The sequence below is a fragment of the Arctopsyche grandis genome, chromosome 12, assembly GCF_051622035.1.
Source record: "Arctopsyche grandis isolate Sample6627 chromosome 12, ASM5162203v2, whole genome shotgun sequence".
NCBI classification, from domain to species: Eukaryota; Metazoa; Arthropoda; class Insecta; order Trichoptera; family Hydropsychidae; genus Arctopsyche; species Arctopsyche grandis.
The window spans coordinates 12,570,769-12,595,217 of NC_135366.1; the positions used below are offsets into that span (position 1 = coordinate 12,570,769).

Genomic DNA, 24,449 nt, shown 5'->3' on the forward strand with positions numbered 1-24,449 from the left:
TTTTTAACAAATTACACGCAATAAATCAAAACAATGCGAAATATCGGGCACTCGAGTACTTGTTAGTATGATAGTTTGTATGGGTAAATCTCGATGGATGGAAATTTCGGGTGCCAGACGTCCCGTGATCGAAATTTTAGTAATGTGTGCGAGATTGCTTTGTGAGCAGGAGCATTATCGAAGGCATAAGAGACTCGTAAGTTAGTATTTATCAATGACTGGCTGTGCAGGCTGGGGCCGGAGCGTGTAGCCGCCGTCCGTCGAGTGTCGGGGGTGGTGCTGGTGGTGGTGGTGGTGGTGGTGGTCGTGTTGGTCGTGTTGGTGGTGGAGAGGCGAGAGGTGAGTGAAGAGCGAGGAGCGGGGAGCGGGGAGCGGGGAGTGACCGAATCCGCAGCCGGAGCGCCTCCGACGGAGCCTCCGCCCCGCCCCGCGCCCCCCGCGCCCCGCACCCCGCACCCCGCACCCCTGTGAGCTTTGCTTTGCACAAGCCACGCCTTCCGCCACTCACCCTTATCATTGTATTGTACACGCGTATTTGTATTTGAATCGCTATCCTAATTTTATTCTAAACACTCGCTTCCATCTGCTCGTTGTCATCGTCATTGTCGTCGTCGTTCAGACTGACTGCTCAGCTCGAATGTCAGTCTCTCGGATTTGTATCGTCGCTAGACTGTGCATAATCAAACTAATTAATATCTTGTGCAATTGCATTGTGCATTAGGACACCTGCTTATTACGAACGTTTCGCACCTTATCGTATCATACGATGTTCGTCATCTTCGCGTTCGATCGTTTTCTCATGGATGACGCGTAAATGTTATATGCTGTGTCAAGTGGAGGAAAGTAGCTTCGTAGAATTCGCGGGTTTTTTAATTGTCAGTTTGAATTTTATAATCGTACGGTGTTATCTTTAGTACTACTTATAAAAAATAATTTGTGTACAATACTGTTGGAATTCAATCATATATTGGTATTATAATTACAATCAACAAAATTAAACAAGATTTTTTTTATTATATATTATTATCATTATGACAACTTATGTATACGATAGCACCTAGTTGAATTATGCAATTTTACGAAAACATTTGTTTTTAATTTTGTCTCCCCTTTCTAGAATTTCCCTAAAGGCAGGAGTATTATTTTTTTATATTGAAAAATTATAAAAAGCTTCATAGAGTTGTGAAATTTATTGTCATTATATTTTTGTACTACTCCACTGACATATGTCCTATTCTATTTAGGAGTTATGTAAATAAAATAAAATAAAAGTGATGTAATTAGATTTTCACTTTATTTAAATAAGCTATCCCCTTTGACAGAGATTTTTAAACAAAAAAAGGTGAAATAAATCAATTAGAATTATACTTCAAAAAGGTAATAAATAAAAATAAAGTTCTCTCATTGATTTCAAATATTAACATTGTAGTTTTATCTTCTTCGTATGCCTTCTCCTTTAAAAGGTTAGCGACCATCTGATCTCACAAGATAAATCTCAATTCTGTACTACTTGAACTAAGTTAAATTATAAGTCTAACAAAAACGTGTAACAAATACTAATTCACATAGTTGAAAAAAATGGCAAAGTTTCAAAACGATCGGAAGTCTGTATGAATATATACGGAATCGTTTGCAAAGTCAAACACAGAAAAGCTTTGTTAAAATCATGTTCTTTAAAGCAAGCTAAATAACATCTAATATTATAATTTTATTTTTGCAGATAATAGTTGACAATTAATATAATAAAATGGATGAGGGGCTGTTGAACGATCTATTGGAATGTTCAGTTTGTCTCGAAAGATTGGATACATCCTCAAGAGTTTTACCTTGTCAGCACACATTTTGCATGCAATGCTTAAGGGTAATTTACATTTATCTATTATATGTATTATTACAGTATTTCCAATACAAAGTCTAAATTGATGTTGTTGCAAGCTTCTTATGAGTTTCACTAACTGTGTGTTTTGATTTTAGGAAATAATTTACTGCCAGAAAGAATTGCGATGTCCAGAATGTCGAGTTCTAGTGGAAACTCCAGTAGAAGAACTGCCTCCGAATGTGCTTCTCATGCGCATTCTCGAAGGCATGCGAAATTCAGGTGGACTAAAGCCTCATTCATCGTCTCCGCCACCTCAAGTGATACCACGTCGACCTATAATCGGACCCGCCACATTCATGGAGCCGGTTTCGTCGTATGGTTTCACATACTCCGACGAAGATGGCAAACATACTAACGTCATACCGAAGTGTACACCTCATGCTAGAGCAGTGTATGATTATTTTTCAAAAGAACCTGGGTAAGTTTTCAACTATAATTAGTTTTCAATGGGCTACATTTAATGATATATCATTTAATTTATTTAAATTTTTAGGGACTTAAGCTTTAAAAAGAGTGAAGTTATTATACTCCGACGACAGATTGATACGTATTGGTTCCACGGTGAAACTGGTGGAAATCAGGGTGCGTTTCCAATAACCTACGCAAAGGTATATTATATTTGTTGACTTTTTTTTATTATACATATGATGTTTACATTTCGCTTTATTTATTATTTTCATAATGCAGATTATAGTTCCACTCCCTCCTCCATTTCCTCAATGTACGGCTCTCTATGATTTTCACATGGCTGCTCCAGATGAAGAAGGGTGTTTGGCCTTTAACAAAGGTTCATAGTTTTTTTTTTGCCTTTGAGCATACAAAGTATTAAACTTTTGATACATTATTCGTTTTATTTTAGGTGCTGTGATTAATGTTATTAGAAGAGTTGATGAAAATTGGGCCGAAGGCCGATTGCATGATAAAATAGGAATATTTCCTATTGCTTTTGTTGAAATGAATACTCCAGCTCTTGCCGTTATTAATATGCCCGTGAAGTAAGTGCGAGAAAAATTATGCATATCTTATATTAAGTACAAAAAATTATTTATATATGTATTTTTCTAATTTAGTATTCCACTTAACGTTGATAGAGGTGCGTCTACCAATCATATGGTTAAAGCTGTTCCTCGGTCTGCCGTGGGTTCTATTGCCAATAAATCACTACAGTCATATGTTGACAAACGTATTGCTCCCCAACGTTCAGCATTCATTCCTAATCAAGTAAGTTCTAATTGTAAATATCAAACAGCAAACGATACGTATATTGACGTTAAATTTGTAATAATGTAAATCTTTGTACATAGATTGTATATCAACAACAGATGTCTATTTCTTCACCGGTTCCCAATTTGGCTGTTCCTGTTCAACGTCAGCAACACAATATGTCTCAATCGCACCCTGCTTACGTTCATCAACACCAATTTCACAGAACTCAAGAGTCAACACCTTCAGCATCTCCATATATAAATACAACGGATGTTCAAGACAGATCAATAGCACAATTAAGAAATTTACAAATCGATTCACAAAATTCTGAGCGATCCAATTCTCACCATCCAAAACAAAATAACATATCTCTGGAAGTTCAGGGACAATCAAGCTCTACTCATCCCGATTCCAATGCACAGAATAGCCGAATCAAAGACAATTCAAAGTATTCCAATCTCACATCAAGCTATCATCCAACAAACAATTTAAGTTCCGATTCTAGTTCTACAACTACAACACCGTCGTTTGGTGGCAGCTCTGTTACGACAACTCCGAATACTAGTTCTTCTAACACAAGTTCGGCGTCGGAAAGTAACACTCCTAGTAGTCCGGCGTCGCCGACTTCAAACGCCATTCAATCAAAATCAAATGTACCTTTGCAAGTAAATCAAAATTACTGTAATGTGCTGCCAACGGTAAATCAGACTTTGACGCCTCAAAGAAATTTAACGTATGGCAATTCGTCCAGAGAAGATTGTGACACTTCAAACTCTACATTATGCGAAAATACCTCAGGAAATAACACATCTGCGAGTCCTTCTACTGTTGAATCGAATTTCAGAAATAACATGCATCCTCCAAACAATTCTCCTTTACAAACTGTAAATGGAAACATTTTAAATGTTACGCCTCCTCGGAGTAATATGTCATCGCCGCAGACTTGCTTAGTTGGACAGAATATGTCTTCTAATCTTGGAAATTCTATACCTGTACAGTTGGACAGTGTGCTATCTAGTAATAATCAAAATAATACAAAAAATACGTCCCCTAGTCAAAATATGCTCGGCAGCAGTAATCATACTTCAAATTTACAATACAATCCGTTCATAAATACTTCCCGTACTGAAGGACAATCATCGAAGACTAGTATTTTCTATACAGATCAGTTTGCATATAATGTGATTTCTCCTCGACACGGTAAAGACGGAACGAATGTTCCAAGAACATCTCATTCGCATCGTCATCACGAAAAAGAAAAGAGACATAGTCTAACACCCATGAGTCAAAATCTAATGGTTACACATTCATCTATGAACAGGTACGTTATTAGTTGGAAATTTTGCATTTCAATTTGAGGTATATTTATATTGAAAATAATTTTTTTTTTGTAGGCACTCTGCTGAAATTTTGGGTTCAACGTCTGGTAATTTACTAGATCAGGACACGGGTCAAGAACCTAAAGCAATTTCTTCTTCAAAACACTCCGAAAGAGAGAAACGGACGGAAAGGGAACGTCAAGATAAAGACGCATCTCATCATGGCGAAAAGGTAAAAGATCGGGATAAGGATAAGTCGAAAAAGTCTGGAAATTCAGACAAATCGCTTCCGATGGCATATGTAGCACTTTATCCATATAAACCGCAAAAGGCAGATGAACTGGAATTGAAGAAAGGAGGTACTCTATCTTAATTTAATGTGTGCTAAGACACATATTGTAAAAAAATTAATGTATATCTGTAAATTTAGGTTTGTACATGGTGTTGGAACAATGTCAAGACGGTTGGTTCAAAGGGTGTTCTAGTCGTACTAAAAAATGTGGTGTATTTCCTGGTAATTATGTTGCACTCGCTTCAAAGAGTGTCCAGTTATCGTCCAGCTCATCATCCAAAAGTAAACATCAAAATAGTGTGTCATGCGGAAATGACAATTTGGTAATTTAATCATTTTATGATTAAACTATTCAGATGATTTCATAAAAAAGATTGATTTTATAAAATATTTGTAATTTTAGGGAATGTCTTGCCCCAGTAGTTCAAAATCTTCTAAGGATACTATTCCCAATACTAATTCTGTTAATAAAAGAGGAACCGTAGAACAGTTGCACACTCAAATTTTACCTCCAGATTTGCCTCCTAGATCTCAAAGTCCTGGTATGTCAGAATTTTAAATCTTTCTTAATTAAATTTTAACATTTTATATAACATTCAACTTTTATAGGTACGTCTCAAATTTTTACATGGAATTCAACACCCAAGGGATCAAAATCAAGTGATAAAGTGAGTGTGGTTAGTTGATTTGTATTCAATGTGGATTTTATATATACACTTTTATTATATTCGTCATTGTTTTTAGAAGGAGAAGAATAAATCGGAAAAGAATTCAAACAGTGGTGTTAGTTTGATGAAACGGTTAACTGGTATGAAGAAGAGTCGTAGTCCGCCTCCGTCTAATCACGGTGGTTTTTCTATGGATAATCCGGTATTTGAAGATTGTGCCCCCGAAGGATTTCCTCCGGCGAGCAGTCGTGACACCGGTCAGATAAATCAACAGTCGGCACCTCAGCATCCTGTCCATATTAGGTATATTACTTGCATTCTTAAATGATATGATATTTTAAATTTATCAGAATAACCATTGAAGAGTGTGAAATCTACTTGACTTGTATACTAAATGGAATTAGTTAATGCCTTACTTGTCTAATAAAGACAGCTTAATAATCAGACTATTCTCTGATGAGAATCAGACTTATAAGTCTGATTCTTATCAGAGAAGAATCAGACTTATCAGAGAAGCTGATCTTATTCGACGATTATCAGATTGATCAGTATTCATCTTCGACTATGCATTATCATTCACTTTTGCATTTGATTGATTGGGATTTTTAATCATATATCATTTTTGCATGTTTGTGTTATGTTGGATTTGCAATTTTGTTTTGTTTTGTTTGTTTAATTTAATTATATTGAAAATGCTTATTTTTTTTTGTTTAAATTGCATGTCTATATATTTGAGTTCTTATGTATGTTAATATTTTCGTTTATATTATTTTGACGCAATACATACAAGGAATCAATATTAGATGAATGTTATGTGAATTTTTGTAATTAAAAAAAAAAAACAAAAAACAGATCTGGTTCCTGTCCGAGTCAACTTCTGCAAGGAGCACCTGTCGGTTCAATCAATCCGCAGTTGCAAACACTACCACAACACTACACCAACGAACCGGTGATGGTAGATAGCGGAACGTTTGGAAACCAATTGTCCATGGGAGGGAGTGTCAGTTCTGCTGTCGCTCACCGATTGTTTCCTTCGCATCATATAGTAAAGGGATCGGGTTCGCAAACCCTCGGCCCGTCGCACGGAATAGGACAGCTGCAGCGAAGACAGCCTCGTCCGACCGTGTTAAATTCATTATCAGGCACACAAGACTCCACCACAACACTGAGTGTTAATACCGCTAAACAAGGATACACCATTGGAAGGTATGGATATTTTAGTACACGGCTTTATAACATAATTTGTATAATTTTATACACGTTTTTGTACTAAAGTCTCTAGGAAATTGTATACGTATATGAAAGTCTAAATTGAAAAATTGTTTGTGCTTTGTGAACTGTGTCTCAAAAATTGGTGTATTTAACTTGGTTAACACTACATACATATATACTTATATATAATTTTAATGTTTATCGTAGTTTACCATTGTAAATATGCTTATACACAATTTGTGTGCTTTGTTTGTTTGCAGAATCACAAAAGCAAACATTACATTAATGTCTATTTGAAGCTGTGAACATCTTTAAACTAATATTGCTTTTGTTTTTCATATAACACTAAAAACTGCTCGAGTGTTGCATTTTCTTTTAACGAAATTGAAATTGAGTGTAGCTTGCTTACTAACACTAATCTTTAAAAATAATTTCACTTTTGCATGGATGGATGATTTCTCAATTATACTGAGCAACAAAGAAAATGACCGGAGCGAAGATTAATCAATCTTTACCAAGTTTGACCCACTGAATTTGAATATGACAATGATTTTTGTTGGTTTGCTCTCGTTTATGAGATAAGTGTTAAAAAAATGTGCGATTTCTACAGATTTTTGGCTTTTGCAGTCTTTAAATTAAATGTTGTGCCAAAAGTGAGTAATGGAATCAATAGTCGGATGTTTTTTCTATTGATTGTGATTTTTATTGTTTTAAAATAGTTGATTGGATTGGTTTTCAATCTAAATTTATTTTTTTAATGTAAACGTACTAATTCGAGCGGTAATTAATTTTAATTACATTATGAAATGTTTTGAAATTGCAGTCAATCGAAAAAAAATTCCAATACTTAGTACTTTTAGTACAGCCATACCAGAAGCAAAAATCTATTAAAATTGCGCATTTTTTTAAACCCTTATATCTCATAAACTTGAGGAAACCAAACAAAATTATTGTCATATTCGAATTCAGTGAGTCAAACTTAGTAAATATTGATTAGTTTCTGCTCTGGATATTAAAAAACGTGATTTTTTTGTTTCTCAGTGTTATTAATGTTTCTATATGTTACAGTTCAAGTGTACATTTCGTTCGTTCATGAACATACTAGTTTGTTCATACACAAACCAATCTGGCCAGTTTTAGTGTATACTAAAGAGCAAAGTGACAAACGAACTTGTTTGTTCATGCACAAATTATTAGGCATAAGTTCAAGTATTGTCAATCGTTTGTCTCATCCTCTATGTATGTATGCTTACCCTGGGTTGCAATATTTTTAATACTAGCGGAAACGGGAAATATGGCAACTTCAATACTTGGCTTTTTGACATTTCAAAGGTTTTGATAGCAAAAGTTTTATGCGACACCTGGTGAGTCTATTTGAAGCTAGCTTTTGATTGTTAGCACTTAAGACTAAAACCAATAGTTGGTGTATGAACACACTAGTATGATAGGCAGTGAACACTTGGACTGTAACATATATGAAATCAATTTGTGATGCATTTTTACTATATCTCAAGAACTTCCGGTGATGTGCCGTGGTTGCCGGTATCAACGAGGCATCATCACCATCGTAAATCTCATTCCCTCGATGCGGGCCAACAGTTGAGATCGGGAAAGGAGAATACAAATCAGTCCGTCGGTAAAAGGTTAGTTGATTTTCACGTGTTGTAAGTTTTGTTTGAGTTGTGTTTGTATGTGTAATTGATTGATTGTAATTATTTTAGGTTTCGGTGTGTGGTTGCATATCCTCCGAATTCCGAATATGAACTTGAACTCCAAGTTGATGATGTTGTGTTAGTGCATAAAAAGTTGGGTGAAGGTTGGTACAAAGGTACTCTGGAGCGCACGGGTCACACTGGGCTCGTGCCGGCATCATTTGTCGAAGCTTGCTGACCTTTATTTCATTAAATTAGCCAGTTTTAATAATTAAAATTTTACACCGAGTCAATGTTAATCCAGTGTCTGTTTTTCCAGTAATTTTTTTTATATATTTATTCCAAAAGTCAATATTTGTATTAATATTTTTATAAATGATAATGTGCAAGGAAAATAAGTCATTATCGATCAGTTAGAATGTGTGCCATTTTGTAATTACGTTCATTTGACTGGTTATGATTTATTGCAAGCATCGAGGTGGTCTTAGGATTGCGATCTTTTTTTAAATGATATATTTAAATTAAATGTATAATTTTGAAGAGACTTTATTTGTATTAGTTTTGTATAGGTAGGTGTAAAATTCATATCAATAGTGCTATGTTGAATTTTTATATACTTTTTACCATTAGCATTTGGGAACATGTAGACTTAATAAATTCCAAAGTGGATTCAAATACATTTAAGTGATGTTTTTGAGAATATTTCCATATACAAGTTAAGTGCATATAGCTATTCTGGAAATAGTTGAAAATGTGAATATGTAGACTTTGTGACATAGTAGAACCTCATAAATTTTGATATTTTATTATTCTATTCGGTTCAGTAAAGTGATTAAGTTTTAAACGCTTATTAAATTAGTTGAGTGCATTTATTATCACTCTGCATTTTTATGTTAAGATTAGGCCATTTTTGCCATTTTATATAATAATAATTGGACATTGAATTTATTTGTGTATTCGGTTTATTTGATTAGTCGATTGAAAATTTGAATATTTTATATTTGCTTTTTTACGTGTGTGGCTGTGAGGTTCTACTTATTTATGTAAGGAAAATCAGTATCTTGCATTTATTTGTTGTAATTAATACTCATTCGTTGTAGTCGACAATAGTGTATCTGAATCTTTGAATTAGTCATTCGATTAAATTAAAATGTGTTAAACCAACTGGTGAAAGCTTTTATTTTGATGAAAGGGCTATGATGGGGTTTTGTCGTGACAAACAAGACTAATTTTAATGTATCTATTGTATGTATTTATCTAGTTTTTTCATTGTTTTAAATGCATGTCTTCCTCGTTATCGACATAAATATTAAACTTCCATTTTAACAGTCATTTTGACGAACGCTGGCTGCCAAATCACTGCTAATTTAATACATTCTGCAGAACTGACACAGCAGATATGTGATTTGAGCCATGTTGACATTTGCTGTTAACTAGATTTTTTTGTTGTAATAGTAATGAATAATGCTGATGAATTTTCAAATGAAAGCTATGACCTCATGTGGTGGTTTTGCAAAAAATCCACAATCTCTGATAAAATTAATGGTTCAAATCTCTTGACTTTACTAAGTTGATGAACTATATTTTTGACAAAATGTATTTTATAACTTATTTTTAGTATTCAGTGACGTGCTGTTCGTATTTTAATATTTTTTAAAACATTTTTCTTTTTATGATAAATCTATCTATACCTATTCTACATAATTACCCTCACAAATATGATCAAAATCCTCCAGTGATTTTAGAATAATTCTTGTTTACAAAGTAGAGTTTTTGTTGTATTATTAGTAGCTTTTTTTATTTTATATTTTATATTTATTCATTCGTCGTTCAAATTTTGTATTAATGTGTTTATTTATTGTATGTATTTGTTTTATATATAATTTTGTTGATATTTTTTATACATAATGTAAGTGAAATATTTATTGATTTTTATGAATGTGACATTTAAATAAACCAACATATTATGGTACATATTAGATAATACAATTTAGCATTGTCTGAAATATAACTAGGACGTAAATAATGCAATTCCTATTTCAGGGTAATTTTATATATTATACCTGAGATATGTAAATTTATTTAGATAGCAACATTATTATTGTAAAATACTACTCTCTATCTTTATTATATTAGCAATTATATTAGAATATGATATATTGAATTGTAAAAAATACATTTTCGAATAAAAAAATTGCAACAATTTTGTATGTATTATATAATAGAAAGATATTGTGAAATTAAATGGTACTGATTTCATAAAGCAGATACAGTGTTTAGATTCGTTACACCATTTAGGTTAAAAAAATGAGAAATTATATTTTTTACTTTAATTTTCATAAAAAAAATCTTGTAATTAATTGTTTTACAACAATCTAAATAATCTATGGAGTTTAAATACTGTAATGTGTTATTATCGTGAAAATATGTATCGAATATTATATTGTGTCATTTTATAATAGGCTAATCGGCACATAAAGTGGTTCTTGTTATTTTTCGAATGAGATCTGTCATCGGCATATCAATAAATATTACGATTGTAAAATTCCATTTCAATGTGTGAAAGATTTCCAACACCTGGTTGCTAATGTGCCAAATATACCGAAGACATTATCCCATTTGAATTTGAGACCACAACACACCAATAATACTCTCCACTTACATTATAATTAATGTTTCAAATTGATTTCCAGATATTTTGTATCCATACGTGTATTCTGTAAACTTTTTGTTTATATCGCCTGTTAGTAGAAAAAAATGGTGGATATTTGATGTTTTTTTGTTGTTGAAATATTGCAATTTAAATCATATTAATATATTTATAAATACATAATTACAAACATATGAATATATATATTTGCCATTTAGTTTCTCATTTATAATTTTGAGACAACACTGTCATTTTTACGTAGTCTCTCTAGTGTGTAAAATACCCATATATTATATATTGGAATATATCAACATGTGTAAAAAGTGTACGTATCCTATTTCTGATATTGTATGAATGTTTATAAATTATAATGATAATAAATTATCCAATTTCGACGTAATCTTTTCGATTTGATGAAATTTAATTTTCTTTTATGACTTTGTATGAAAATTGTAAACTTTGACCATTTTTACACGTGTTAAGAAATATACGTATAATAGTATATATAGGAAATGGTATGTATGTATATGTGAAGTGTCATAACCATTTTGCTACATTGTACCTATCGTTTAGTTTTACACGAGCCGTGCAAATGTACAAAGTGTGAATCAATGAATGGTTTGTTCAGTGTGTTAACAATGTCGTATTAATGGATTTCTTTTTGACTAGTTTTGCACACCGGTAATATGCGGTTAAAGCGGCAAATAATATCATGATTTGAACTGCGTGATTACAAAAGGGTTTTGTCTGTGGAACTTCATATACATATATACATAAAGTAGGAATTGTACATTGAGAAGACGTACAAATGTATATAGCACTGCAGAACCATTCACTGGACCATTTTCGTGATTAACGTTGTGGCCAAAGCTCTTGTCTCTGCGTTTTCTTTCCATTTGGCACAAAAACACCATTGTTTGCTTACGCTTTTGGCAAAAATTTTACTCTGCCACCGAATTTGCACAACTTCCAGTATTCAGCCTAGTTTCTTTATGAATAATTAAATTAATTGAATAATATAATTATCTGCAGTTATATATATGTATGTACATATATGTATTATTTATTTATATATATTTTAGCTATCAAGCTAATTTAAAAATACATCTAAATTATTATACTTAGCTCTAAAATTTATAATTAACTTATATGTACTGTCCCTCACAGAGGTGTCTCTTCGCACCTCGCAGTGTATACTAGTGGCGTGTGGTGAAAATCTTCCTGTTTTTGTCGCACAGCCTTACTGAAGTAATCAGTAGACATGAATATATCGTCGGTCTGGAAGAAAAACGTCACAAGTCAAAAAAAGCGATTTTTGAGTTATCGATTGCATCCATTCAGAAAAAAAATCATTCTTTTCGCTAGAAAAATGACATTTGTCTAGTTCAAGTTACGGTTGACACAGAGCAATAGTTTCGTTTTTCACTTGCAGGGAAGTGTTTTCACCATGTTCAAACTTCAATCGTCTCTATTGAAAAATGACTTTTGAATTGTGACGTTTTTCTTCCGGGCTGACGATATGTACAGTCGTGGACAAATGAATTAGACCATTTGTAAAAAATGCTTTTGACGAAAAATACTCGAATATTTGAAACAGCGACTACCGGCATCGCATCTTACTAGGAATTCCTTTATGGTTTAGCCCTACTTTCTCTTCCTTGGGTTGCTTATTATTTAAAAAATTCGAAATTGTCCTTTTTATTCAAATCAGTGTTTCAAGGGTGTAGTGGTTTCTTTATCGTTTTCGTTTCCGTTTTCTTTTTTTACATCTTTTATTGATCGAGTCTTGAAACAAGACAGATTATTTTAATAGATTTTCAAAGGTCGGAGTAGATAAAAACTTCCAAAAAAAGAAATAAATTACTATCCAAATGACATTAAAAGATAGTGATGTTGACTGTAAAAAATTGATGAAAAACGGGAAAAATAAAAAACAAAGTGTGTTAAGAACTGATTTTAACAACCATTTTCAAAATCCCAAACGACCGTCATTCAAAATCCCAAAAATAGACCTTTAAGCTAGCAGGAAAAAAATGAAAAGGAAATGAAATTTAAAATTTTCTTCGCGAATCGTAAGTAGACGTCTGATAGAAGCTGGATTAGAGGGTTTTAAGAGCCAGAAAGTAGCCATTGCTATTAGTTTTTTTTTTTTAATAATCTGTATTTTCATTATGTACATATGTAAATATTATACAAACAGACAATGTATTATATTATAATTCATGTTTATGTAATACTTGAGATCAGAAGACATATCAGTAAATCTATATCACTTTCACTCTTTTGAGTCATTTTCGGTGATAGAAAATGAGTGTCGTAATGCATGATTCTATTTATCGTATTTTTCTTGGAATCGTAGCATTTCGCAACACGCTCTCTTAGAGATGAGAGTGCAATATTTTTCAGCTTCAGCATTCGTGTTGTATAAATGCGAACTTTTCAACACCGCTCGACGATATTATCGTCGTCCATCATCCGTGTAAATGCTCCCGAACGAGTTTTTCTAAATAAAGGGAAATTTCCTGGAAAAACTTGCGTTACTCAACAAACGGTCGCATATAGGTCGCTTTAGTTTACATTTTTTCGAAATGCGTTTCGCAACGAGTGAAATGGGACAGTTCGGAAAATCGAGGAAAAATCAGCCGACGAATTTGTTTGAAATAGATCTCGAACACGCTAAGGTAGGCTGATGCATTGCGTATGATACGCTCTTGGCATATTTGCATTGTGTTCAGTGTTAATGACTTGAAAAACGTATAAGAATGGTTCATGTAATTTAATTTAGCTGCCGGGAGACGCGCTGTCAAGGTAACGACATTGGTAACTATTAAACAAGCAATACGCTAAAAAAAGAAAACAAACTAGCTGTATCTGGTTGTGAGATGCGCTTTTCCAGTCATAAATGCTCAATAAACATACATACAATGTGAGGTTCTTTATACGTTTTGCTCTTCGTTGGTAGGTTGATGCTGTGATGAGTTTTCCACTGGTTCATTTACCGGGTGCTTCATCACAAGTAAAACAATGAGCAATTTATAAACACACATCTATTGTCACAGTAATGTCGAAAGTTACACAAGTTAAGGTTCGTTTATACCAGTAAAGCTTAAGCCGACAACTGTACGTAAACGGCAGTATGAACAATATTTCTTGGTACATTCTACATATATGGACACATTCATATGTTCCGTAATGTGTGTAGTAGTAACTGATCTATTCATATTAAGGTCTGTTCATACCTATCCAGCATGACCCGTATCCTGCAGGTGTCATGCAAGTACGGATAGTATTCTTTGGTACATTATATGGACGTATTCATACTCCATTCGCGCATGCGCATTTACGCATTCATGCGCGTCCATATAGAATGTACTAAAGAATACTGTCCAGACTTGCAGGATACTTGCAGGATTCGGGTCGTGTTGGATAGGTATGAACAGATCTTTACACGTCGAAGAAACGTATCAAGCGGAGCTGGTATTCTTTAGCCATTGTGGAAATATTCGCGCATAGCGTGGCATAATAGTGCTGAGTGCACCCGCACTGACGAAAGTGTTACCGAATATTTTCGGAAACGTCAAAATGTGACAACATTGACCCGACGATACGACGCAAGTAATATTGCGCCGTCTCGTTGCGATCTGTAATGTATGTATGTGTGTATGTATATGTAAGCCGATTTTGCCTTGCACTCGTCGAAAACAAGCATGAGCGTTCCAAAAACGAGTGGTGGTGTATAATATTAATAATCACTTTTATTTTAGACGTCAGAGAGAATAGTGCAATCTCCATCGTTCATATAAATAATATATAGACAATACAAATGAATGATAAAATAAATAAATATAATATCACATTAATAATGTATATAATATCGCTATTATGTCTGTGTGTCTGTCTGTCTGAGATAACGCTGGCCGTACTATAATAGTTGTTTAGATTCGACATATATATGTACGTCACAGCTATACCAGTGCCAACATGTATATACGAATACAATAACAAAAGAAAAAAACTTCTATATATATATTATTTATTACCATGTTTCCTCTTGGCAGAGAATTTACCGCCATCTATTGAACATTTATTTAATTAATTAATTTTTCTATCGGTGTTTTATATTGTTTATATGTATGTACATAGGTAGGTAGTTTTTACCATTTTTTTTCATATTAAACAATTAAACAATTAAATATAAATATTAAATTAAAGATATTTAAAAGGTGTTTGAAAAAAATTGGACCGCGTGGGAATCTAACACATGACTGACGACACATTTCTTTTTATTTAATAACATATGCCAACACCCATGCGATGATATGTTATCGGGTACAACACTAGTAATTATATAATAATAATTAATTAATCAATTTATGGCGGTCGGTGAAGTAGCTCTCTCCATCAAACACACAGAGAAGAGCGTAAATGAGTAGACGCGACAGCAAAAAAAAAAAACGATACAAATACACGACGACATAGAGAGGCCGCTCTCATCTTGAGAATGGACTCAAAGTGAGGCACGTGCCCTCTTCCAACACCCGCAACGTGCTGCAACCCCTTGGTAGCCCGAAGAGAGCCGATAGCAGTTATATTGTACCTTTATCCGCTTCACTGTCTCCTATTTGTATATTGTCCATAGTTCACCAGTATAGAGGCTAGTACAAAAGGACATAAATAATTGTCTCTACCTCTACGCTGGAGTGGTAAAACCATGTTGAATAGAACTAGTATTTTTCGTGCAGTTCTCTGCTGTGAAGTGCTGGATATTATAAACGGACCATTAATAATTTCGATTAGCCTCGAAAATAAAACAAAAAATCTAATGATATGGACATTGAATAAGACATGTTTCATATTTGAGTATCATATCAATGTCATCAACATTCCTACAATTAAGCTACATATACATAATATATCTAATATATGTAATACACCATTGTACTACGATTGGTGCATAAGCTCTAATAGATATTTTTTTAATATATGTACATATGAACTATTCATATGCAGTTAAGATTTTGATGACTTTTAAAATCGAAGTATTGCGTAGTTATTTATTTATCTACTGTGTTACTAACTTGACTACGTAAAAATGATACACGCATACATAATTTTATTTATGTAAATTTTGATAGAATTTAATTTATGCATTGTTCGAAAACAATTCTACATAGTACGTTCATTTTGTGCTGGAATCGTACATATGTATGTGCTGATGATGTTATTGTTATGTTTACGTTTCGTTCTACATATATACAGGTCTTGACCGACTATCTTGAAAAATTGCGATAAACCTGCTCTAATGTGTCAACATCCGACGTTAATGTCTTTCATTATTGGAATATTTCCTCGTTTTATCAATGCAAGCAATTTGCCCTTAATCAGACAATACTACTATTATTGATACATATTATTCATAGCATATGGACAGATATCAGTATTATATAAATGCGTTTTATAGTACACTAGTGGTTTTACCCGGCTTCGCTCGGTGTTTTTAATATGATTTGTAATATAAACCGCTTAAACATGACTAATATAATAGTAAACATTCATTTGTTTTTTTATTAAATTTATTTTAATCGAAAAAAAATAATAGTCATAGAAACTTTTATATGTTAACCAAACATTACATAGTTACGAAGTCTCTTTTGAAATTATATATTAGACTAGTGGTGCTACCCAGCTTCGCTCGGTAAATGGAAATTAAATGCAAACTATGAAAAGAATATTCATTTGTTTTTCTATTAAATTTATTTGTAATCGAAAAGAAAATTATTTAACGACCGACCAATCCAGCCAATCAGAAACGACTTAGAAAGTATGACCACAGCCAATTAGAAATTAATTAAGGACGCCGTTTTGGTTTTATATATTTAGCCAGCAGCATTGCTCGGTGGTTGCGCTTTTGTGTAGCGGCGAGAGGTCGGCGGGTTTGATCCCGTGAGTTGACCCAGATTGAAAAGAATCTGAGTTATCTGTAATGCTCCTGGTCAGACTTGGATACTTGTGACTCCAAGTTGATCGCTTCCTATCAGAGTTTGCCAATAATCCTGATTTCATTGTTGAAACGGTTGCTCCATTAAATTGGCTAAAAAAACCCATCCTACCACTATTTCACCAATATTTGAGTATGATTTATGTACAATAAAATTTATGTACAAACATTCATAGATGTCTCGTTAATTTAGAGTTTTTCAGTGTCTCGTAATTCAGCGACTTACGAGACACTGAAATATAAGATAGTTTCCAAAAAGAAATACATAATTCAACACGTATTATATGCACGTTTTTAGTTCGTTTGGTTCTTATGTCTTAAAATAATATTATATAAGGATTTTGAAAATTGATGCTATTGAATTTCAGACGAATAAGCGATGTTTATCATTTGCTCGATCTTCGAGAATGAGTATATAAATTGTAATAAAATCGAATTAAATAAACAGTGAGAAATGTTTATTGACCCAGAAAAGATGAAATTGATGCGCATGTTTGCGAATTTCACTTGAACGATGCGTACAAAGGATATTCCATTTTCTCGAATGCTTCTCGGAAAACTCTCTTAAAATGGATTCCCAGAAAACGGGTCTCGGGAAGATTACGCTAAAATTCAGTTTTAATCTCGGAAAATTTGTAACAAAATTGACGGGGAAATGTTATTTATTGTACCTATTTTAATTATTTAATTTGATTCGCCAAGCATGATATTAAATTTGTGTGTAGGAGTACGTAATTTGATTAATTTTCCAGTGAATACGATTGAGCTTAGCGATTCAAATTTTGACCTTTAAATCGCGTAGTTTTTCCCGTACTATTTTACTGTGCAATCATAATCAAATTTTAATATCGCATGTAATGATCGGTGACGGGCGTATTGCATAAAAGGACACAATGGATCATCGCACACAATTCAAAAGCGATTGTCTGCAAATCGCCGAACCGGGTTTCCGAGAACCGATTATAAAGTCGTTTCAATCGGATGTTGGAGATTCGGCTCTCGCGTCCACGCTTCCGAGTAGCTATTAAGTTTTTCTCGTCGATGGGGAAAATCTCGTGTCGGCGACCGCTCGCTTACCTACCGGGAAATACGGTCGCTTTTTACGCGATGCGTCGGATAATGAGGCGTGGTGGGAAATCTGCGAGTTCCCGGAAAAGCTGGAATGTGGCCAGGACACCGGCTGTCTGGCCGGGTGCCCACTGTGCCGCGCGGCCCACACTTTAATTTCGATCGGCACTTGCTCTCGCCCTTTGTCGAGGATACCCGGAAGCTGTGGATTGCAAACGAGTGCATCGGATAATGCACGCATCTACGTATCTACCGTTAATGAAACCGATATTATGCGATTTCAAAGTTCACCGATTGAATTCATATATAGAATTTGGCCTATTTGACTTTTTAAATGAGTCATATATGTATGTATGCATGCACATTATGCTTATTAGCTTTTAAGCGTACTTTCATAATTGATTTTTAATTCTGGTGTGAATAATGAAACACGTTTTTTGAAAATGTAAGAAATTATTACATATGTAAGAAATTATTACATATTACATAGTTACATGATGAAAATGGTGATGAAAAAGATATCCAACTATTCAATTCAGAACTATGAGACTTGGCTGTTTTAAAAAGTAATAATTTTGGTAAACACTATGCACTCATACTATCAATGGTTCTAAAGGTAGACAAATTAAATTGATTACCTATATATGTATATAAAAATAAAGTAATAAATGTCTGTTGGTCTGTCTGTCTCGTATAGGTTCCTAAAACACTCAACTGATTACAATGCAACTTTCAGGATTTGTTGTATACTTACATATCCGGGAAGCTTACTGTAAAAAAACGGGAACGGAAACGGGAAAAACGGGAATAATACGGGAAAATAGGGTAAAAATAAAAAAATACAATTGAATAATTTCAAATGTGTTCGCTGCTTGAACTTTTCCGACAAATGGGAACGGGAACGCAACGGGAACGGGAACAGGAATGGGAATTGCATACGTTATTGTGGCATTGCAATGCATGCCAGGTTCAGCTAGGTCTCGAGACTTTGTAAGTATGTAATGTTGGTTGGTACCATTGTAAACAAATCAATGTTTTTATGACGATGATTCGATATATATTTTTTTGGATTCAAATAAATTTAATAAAAAAACAAATGAATATTTACTATTAGATTCGCCATGCTTAAGCTGTTTATATTACAAATGCTGAGCGAAGCCGGGTAAAATAACTACTATTATATATTATAACTACAGCAATCAAATATTTCAAGAATTTCAAATATTTAAAATAATTTCCTCAATTTCTAGTATTTACATGATTTGTAAAGAATAAATTTTACTTTTTAAATAAAATAATATGTATATATTGAATTTTGATTTATAATGTTATCAATATATGAACCGTTATATTGGAAAGTAGCGGAAGTCCAATTTGCAGTTCCAAAAACAGTATTTCTGTTTGACTTAATACACAAATTGTTATCATTTATTTTAATTCGATATGTGGAGAATCTGGGAAAAGCAGGATAAACGTATCACAGGCCACCAGTATTTTTAAATATTGTTAAACGCAAAACATTAATTTAATGTTTTGCGAGATATTTTTTGAAATGAAGAAAAGTAGACTTATGCTATTTTCTAATATATCAGATCGTATGTATGTTAATAAGCCTATCATGTAATGACATTAGATGAAAAAAAGTAAAAGTAGGTAGCTATTAAATATCATCATTATTTACAGCCATTCGCCATCCACTGCTGGGTGAAGGCCTCTCCAACTAGCTTCCATTCGCCTCTGTTTTGGGCAACTCTCATCCATCTCATCCCACATATTTTTCTGATGTCATCCGACCAATTTCTCTGAGGTCTTTCTTGCACCCTTTTACATTCTTTCGGGTACCATTTGAGCACTTCTTTCGTCCATCTATCGTCCGTTATTTTAGCTACATGACCCAATCATTGCCACTTCAATTTATTCACTATCTCCACTACATCAACTAGTTTTATCATATTTTTCACTCACGTATTCCGTTTTCTATCTGTCCTCGTTATGTGAAGCATATGCATTTAGGGAAAATTATAGAAATGTCCAGTAGCACAAATATATGAAATTATGATGTAATGTACATATTTGGGTGAACGAAAGCCGTTTTTAAATCAACGTATGGATGTGAAACTTGGACATTGAATGCCAAAATGTTACACAAAATCCAACGTATTTAAATAAATATGGAACGCTATATGTTTGGCATAATAGGAAGAGATTGGAAACGAAATACGTGGATGAGAAGTATGAAAATGTAGTTGATATGATGGAGAGAGTGAAGGGATTGAAATGGAAATGGACGTGTCAACTAGCTAAAAGAATGGACGAAAGGTGGAAAAAAGAAGTGCTGAAAGGCCACAAGGAAGATAGGTGGATGAAATTAGGAAAACGTGTGGGGTGAGATGGATGAAAGTTGTGAAAAACAGACACGAATAATAGCGTGTTGACTGTAAATGATGATGATGTTAATAAGCCATGAAGATTGAACATATGTCAGTAAATCTTCGAGCATTTTGAGCACGTGTCAAATGACTGAATGGTGTGTGTTGAGTCATTTAACAATATTTTCTAATATATATAAGCTTTATATGTATATTGATGTACATATGTATGTACATTCATATATGCACAATGCACATGAAGATGAAAGATGAGCGTGATTAAATATGTATTTAATACGAATGAAATGTTTGCATGGGGAACCTTGAATACTATAATTGTTTGCCAACCCTGAAAAGATGACTTTTTAATTATTTATAGTCTAGATATAATTAGTGGTGCTAATAGTCCATTCAACAGAGATCGTTTAAAACTACATAGGAGCGTTTAAAATTCAATGGCACGAGTACACGCTATTAAAAACGGATGTTGTGGGGTCAAATCGAAACTTATTTATTTGTGTTGTTCGGAATGGATATTTTTGTTTGCAAATCAATATTCACATGTGTATATTATATGTATATATATATAATATATAAAGAGCTCGTAAACAAATTTATTGTTTATTGTGTAGCAATAATATTGGAATGTTTATATGGTTCGAAGCGTTTTATACACGTAACGATTACATGTAGATACATATGTATGAATATTATCATATGCAGATTACATAGAACGTGCAATTTTCATATTATATGAAACTCAATATAAGGAACGACAGTAATATCATAATATATAATACATACATACATATGTAGAACAAATTGAAAATTGAAGAGCTCTAAGACATAATTTAGTAGTAGATTTTAATTTATACGTTTTGAATTCATCATTTGGATTATAATATGTGATATGTTTTGGAATATATTATTTATTGTCCATATGTATTGGTTCAGTTTCATATACGCTTCAGTGATTTCATACTTTTATTTCATGGCCTTTTAGAGAATTCATATTCCAAATATTCTATATTTACATATTTCTGATACTTCTATAAGTTTTTCTGTGTCTTCTTCAGTTTATAAATGTTTAATTACATTAGAAGGCAAATTTAAGGCAAATACAGCTTCATGTGGGGACCGTTTGATTCCTGAATTCTCTAGTACTTTCTTCCAATTGGTGTTGTTATGATCTAGCATCCAATTTTACAGCATGTTTTCAATGTCGAGTGAGTGAAAATATATGTAGTTCTTCTAATTAAAGTTTAATTTCATTGGGGAATATAGATTTACTGTAACAAATATATCAGATAGAAAATGGACTTTTATGTACCCACATATATTCAAAAATGATTGCTTTCAATTTATTTAGAATTTTAATTTAAATACATAATTTGCATATGTATTAATTATATTTCAATATACATATGTGTAAGCTGTTATATTCAGAGTGGCAAAAGTCCACCATTTTTTCATTTCGAGAAATATTTCGCAAAACATTAAATATTATATAATGTTTTACGTTTAACAATATTTAAAAATACTGGTAGCCTGTAATTTGTTTATTCTGCTTTTCTCGAGATTCTGGACATATCGAATTAAAATAAGTGATAATAATTTAGGAATTAAATCAAACAGAAATAGTGTTTTTGGAACTGAAAATTAAACTTCCGCCACTTTCAAATATAACGGCACATACAAGGTACATAAGATATTTTAAAATAAAATTCCTTAATTTTCTAGTATAATTTTTGTACAAACTTTTATAGTTTGAATTATTTGAAGTGTGAACAAAGAATAATAATAATAGTAACTTTTATTCCACACGATAGGGAGAATAGTGCAGTCCCCAACGGCGATATAAATAATATATAGATAATAATAAATACAATATTATTGAAAAATAATAAAAATAATAAAAATAATAATAGTAATAATAAATAATAATAATAAATAATAATAATAATTAATAATAATAATAATTAATTAATTAATCAATATGATGTCTATTTAAGGCGGTCGGTGGAGTAGTTTCATCCATCGAACATATAATGAAGAGTGCAAATGAGACGACGCAGCAGCAAGAAGACAATTAGACGATAAAAATATACGAAGACGTAGAGAGGCCGCTCTCATCCTGAGAATTGCCTCAAAGTGAGGCACATGCCTTTCCACAAACATTTGCGACGCGCTGTAACCCCTAGGTAGCCTGAAGAGAGCACGGTAGCAGTTATTATATTGTAACTTTATCTTCCTCATCGTCTCCCGCTTGTATCTGGTCCATAGTTATCCAGTATAGAGGCTAGTACAAAAGGACATAAATAATGTCTCTTAACCTCTATGTACACTGGAGTTGTAAAAGCGTCTTGCCAGCATATTTGCCCTTACACAAATAGCCCTCCTTTGTCTTTCGATATCACGGTCATCAGAGAGATCCTCCGTCAGCAGGTGTCCCAGGTACTTGACGGTTTCAAGATTACGTCCGAAAATAATGTCGGGGACGAAATGATGACCTCGACCGTATCGAAAAATCAATACCATAGATTATAATTATAATTATAATTGCTTCGACTAAATTTTTAAATTTAATCAAACTGGAATCTCATTAAAAAAGGCTTAAAGTTTGAAGTTTCGTTTTCGAATTAAAACTAATGAATTTGTATCTTTGTTTACCTTATATTAATTATAGGTACATATATCCGTTTTAAATTAATAATTGAATCATACATTTGATTTCCATAAGAGTTTAACCAAACTGAAATGTTCAAACAAAAACGTTTCTTTTAGTCAAGTACAAACATATGTACATATTATATTCGTTTTATTCAGTATGAAATAAATGCTTTAACCTTTTCCACTCTCGTTTTTTTATGGTTTCACTTCCGAATTCAAACTCCTCCAAATTTCATACGTTTTCCGTGTAAATTCAGAATGTGCGATACGTATTATATTATACAAAGTAAACCGTATTGTATTTGAGTGGAAAAACAAGTGTATGGGGTTGTCAACCGTTTTGATGTTTGTTGTGCGGAATTTGCCCACGCTATAATACACTCACACGTACACATCATCGCTTAGCAACGCGATCCCTCTCGGGTTTCATCCGTGGGGTTGTTAACACCCCCCAATGCCGCGATTCATCTTTTTCTATAAACAAGTGAGGTCGCTCAACTTCCATTGAACCCGGCCGACGAACCGACACCTCAACAGTTTCCTGAAAAACGCGATCATCCGCCAACTTTTTCAGACGACTGCTTCCTAATCTTGCGGTAGATTAGTTCTCAGCAGTGCGGGCGGGTTTCTATTTTGTAAACGTTCGATTCTGATCCACGACGATTGACGTCCTGTATGCGTGGATTTTTATTATGCATATTCTATATTTGGCCTTTACGTTGTATTTAATCTCCAGGGTTCACTGATAACACGTCAAAGATACACATATCTATTGTAATATATAAAAGGCTATAATATTTAATACATGGTAAACTATTATATGTTTACACGTTGATAATTTTCTATGTATGTATAAACATACGTGCCCTTTCACAGCGTGAAAAAACGTGACGCTATTGCTTTGTTGCAGAATAGGAAGACGACTCGTCATCTTTGTATGTATAATATCATTTATCGATTTTTAAATGTTTATTGTTCATAGCAACAACGCAAGACAGTATTGTGAATACATTTGACTAACAAATTTGAAGTATATGCATATATGTATGTATACATATGGACATATATTGTACACGTGGACATTCACATGATAAGAAAAGTTGTTTTCAGTGTAGAGTTGCCAGTACAATACATATTTATTTATATTGCCATGAAAAGTTTCTTGTTTTTCATTTGGAAGTTATTGGGTATGTGATTTTAAATTGTTCGAGATAAATCAAAGCCATATTGTACTCCGAAATGAAGTATGTATGTATGTATAAAATATATAAACGCATTAAGTTTTGTTGATACATACATACATACATATGTACATACTTTTAATATATACATTTTCTCAATAACATGATAAGGTAAATTGAATAGCATTCTATAATATAATATAGCCAGCAGCATAGCTCGGACGTTAAGCTTCTGCTTACCGTCAAGAAGGTGCCGGGTTCTATCCCTGAATGAAAATGAATTTT

At 33.1% G+C, this 24,449-nt stretch overlaps 2 protein-coding genes across 3 annotated transcripts in view; both read left to right on the plus strand.

Moving 5' to 3' along the window:
- The window catches only part of LOC143920309 (myogenesis-regulating glycosidase-like), a 950,780-nt gene that overhangs the window by 146,553 nt on the left and 779,778 nt on the right, over positions 1 to 24,449 (plus strand). The gene's annotated exons all lie outside the window — the stretch shown is intronic.
- On the plus strand, positions 225 to 11,079 carry POSH (SH3 domain containing ring finger posh). 2 transcript variants are annotated; one of them, XM_077443245.1, is made up of 16 exons: positions 263 to 467; positions 1,721 to 1,861; positions 1,975 to 2,297; positions 2,373 to 2,487; positions 2,567 to 2,666; positions 2,739 to 2,874; positions 2,950 to 3,100; positions 3,184 to 4,406; positions 4,480 to 4,763; positions 4,835 to 5,019; positions 5,100 to 5,238; positions 5,306 to 5,364; positions 5,441 to 5,667; positions 6,217 to 6,570; positions 8,091 to 8,219; positions 8,298 to 11,079. In XM_077443245.1, the coding sequence occupies exons 2-16, from the start codon at positions 1,748 to 1,750 to the stop codon at positions 8,464 to 8,466; spliced, it is 3,708 nt and encodes a 1,235-aa protein (XP_077299371.1). In that variant the 5' UTR covers positions 263 to 467; positions 1,721 to 1,747; the 3' UTR covers positions 8,467 to 11,079. The 2 variants fall into 2 exon arrangements, with proteins under 2 accessions (XP_077299372.1, XP_077299371.1); XM_077443246.1 differs by lacking the exons at positions 6,217 to 6,570; positions 8,091 to 8,219; positions 8,298 to 11,079 and having other exon boundaries at positions 225 to 339; positions 5,306 to 5,373; positions 5,441 to 6,194.